Genomic DNA, 2,483 nt, shown 5'->3' with positions numbered 1-2,483 from the left:
TTATAGATTGTTGAGTTCCAGCAGGGTTTGGTGTATGTCTAGGTTTTCCTCTTTAGCCTGGGCCAGTGTCTCTTCCAAATCGTCAATGGTTTTCTCCAGCTTGGCCACAGACCTCTCTGCGAACTCAGCACGGGTCTCAGCCTCTTTAAGTTTGTCAGTAAGAACTTTAATTTCCTTTTGATATTTGTCCTCCTTTTGTGAGTACTCATCATCGCTGGACATCATGGACTTCAAATTCTGGTCCATAAGTCCAAGCTCCTCCTCCAGCTGCCTGAGGCGACCCTCGGCCACCTCGGCACGCTCCTCTGAATGCTCCAGATCGCCCTCCAGGATCCCCAGCTTACGAGCCACCTCTTCATATTTGCGGTCGGCCTCCTCCGCCACGTGTTTGGCCTCCTTCAGCTGCATCTCCTGGATCTCCATTTTCTCCTCGTCTTTTGTGGCTCTGTTCACTATGATCTTCATCGCTCTCTCGCTCTCGTCTGCAGCTGTCTCTGCCCCCTCCAGCTTCTGCAGAGCCGTGGCCAGCCTCTCCTGAGCGCAGTCCAACTCCTGCTCCACCAGCTGGATACGCCTGTTTAGAGACACCACCTCTGCCTCCGCCCTCTCCCTGGCCTGTTTCTCCATGTTAGCCTCTTGCTGCAGCAGCTGTGCGCGGTCCTCCACCACTGTCTTTGCTTGCTGCAACGTCTGGAACTTCCTCCTCACTAAGTCTATGGCTTTTACCATCGCCATGTTGTGTTCTCCGTCTCCCAGAGACACAGCGGCCCACAGCAACGGGGTGAATAAAAAAAAGGTTGCTCTTGACATCATCACTGGTGATGTCACTGTTGACATTGTGACATCATCAGTGGTTGATGGCACTCAATGATGATGTCATCACTGATGTCACTTGATGAGCACTTGATGATGGTGTCATCAGTGAGGTCACTTGAGCAATCGTGATGTCATCAGTGAGTGATGTCATCAGGGATGTCATGAGTGATGATGTCACCAGTGATGTCACTCGAGCAATTTCTGAGAATGCTTAGCTTAGTTATTAGGATATTTTGCTCTGTATTGACGGCCAGTCTGGGGTGCAAAAGTAATGAGAAATCTCATCTCACTGACTTGTTATCTAACATTCAATCACTTTAACAACCAACCGCGCCGTTAAAACGTACTGTATAACTGTTTTTTTTTTGTTGTTTTTTCAGATCTGGGGCTATTCATTAAACATTCAGGGCTATAGCCCCCAATGCCCAGGCCTAACGACGCCCGTGACTGGGACTCATATGCTTTCAAACTCAGTCTGTTGAGAGGCAGCGTGCTGTACAGTCATAGCTCTCATCCCTCCCACCTATTCTGTTTGTTAGGCTAGCTTCCACCAGGGCAAAGACCTGTGGGATTGTCTGGTCTAGCTGTTTCACTGGGCGCTTTAGGATTGCTGATCTTGAGCAGATTGAGAGACACTCCTGCAATGCACTGCAGTGCATAGTGTTTAAACAGTTAGTAGACGGACAAGCCCATCTTTCATTGTCACACGAACACACCAACACATGCATGCGGCCACAAACACACACTCATGCTGACGGTGGCCGGTGAAATTTGTCCTCTGCATTTGACCCATCCAGGCTTGTCCTTTCCTCCGAGGGGCAGGCCAGGAGCAGTGGTCGCTTTCTCGTACAGCGCCCGGGGACCAACTTCGGGTGTTGTCGTCACTGGTCGGATGACGATGACGATCTGATCTTCTGCATGTTTTTAGTGGGGGGTTATGTACGGAGGAACCCCCTGGGGGAGCACGGGGAGAACATGCAAACTCCACACAGAAAGGCCCTTTTCGACGAGATAACCCACCTAAGTAGGGACTGAATATATGGGGGATATGGTCACTCCTTCAGTGCTGCATTTCAATGTGGAAGTGGTGAAAATGGCCTCAAATTGCATAGAAGTAGAGGAGCCCATCTTGCCGATAAACAGTCACATTTATTAGAGAGATATGTTTCGGCCATTTAAAGCAATATAATTTTTTTTGTTTTTGTTTGTTTTTTGCACTCGACCGTCATGCAAACCAGAAGAATAGACTAATCACCAAGATTAAATGCAGCTGGATGAGTTTGTAGCATTCAGATTTGTACTTCCCATATGGGTAAATGCGTCTGCCCCAGCTGACACAAGGGGCACCAAAGCATGATCTCTGATCTGATGGTTGGATTATGAGGTGCTTCTGTTGCACTCATGCCATGTGCAGGCTGCCAGATGAGAGACCAACTGACCTTCAGAGTCTAGTTTATTTCGCTTCCCAAAACTCTGAGCCGTCTGCACTGCACCGTTTGTTTTGTACACTTGTACACTTGTTTTGTACACACGTAACATCCTGGGAGTCATTGAGGCGAGAGGAGAGTGTGTAGGCCTCCTACATGTGTGCTAGAGGCCGCTCCTCTGTAGGCCTCCTACATGTGTGCTAGAGGCCGCTCCTCTGTAGGCCTCCTACATGTGTGCTA

At 49.1% G+C, this 2,483-nt stretch overlaps 1 protein-coding gene across 1 annotated transcript; it reads right to left on the bottom strand.

The window, feature by feature from the left end:
• On the bottom strand, positions 1–735 carry LOC310796415 (uncharacterized protein; the record flags this gene model as incomplete). Its single annotated transcript, XM_083658603.1, has 1 exon — positions 1–735. The coding sequence occupies one exon, from the start codon at positions 733–735 to the stop codon at positions 1–3; it is 735 nt and encodes a 244-aa protein (XP_083514729.1).
• Positions 736–2,483: the final 1,748 nt, after the last annotated feature.

The sequence above is a fragment of the Poromitra crassiceps genome, assembly GCF_964638095.1.
Source record: "Poromitra crassiceps genome assembly, chromosome: 22".
In the NCBI taxonomy this organism is placed as follows: domain Eukaryota; kingdom Metazoa; phylum Chordata; class Actinopteri; order Beryciformes; family Melamphaidae; genus Poromitra; species Poromitra crassiceps.
The sequence above is the reverse complement of the archived record's forward strand: the minus strand, read 5'-3'. Positions and strand labels throughout refer to the sequence as shown.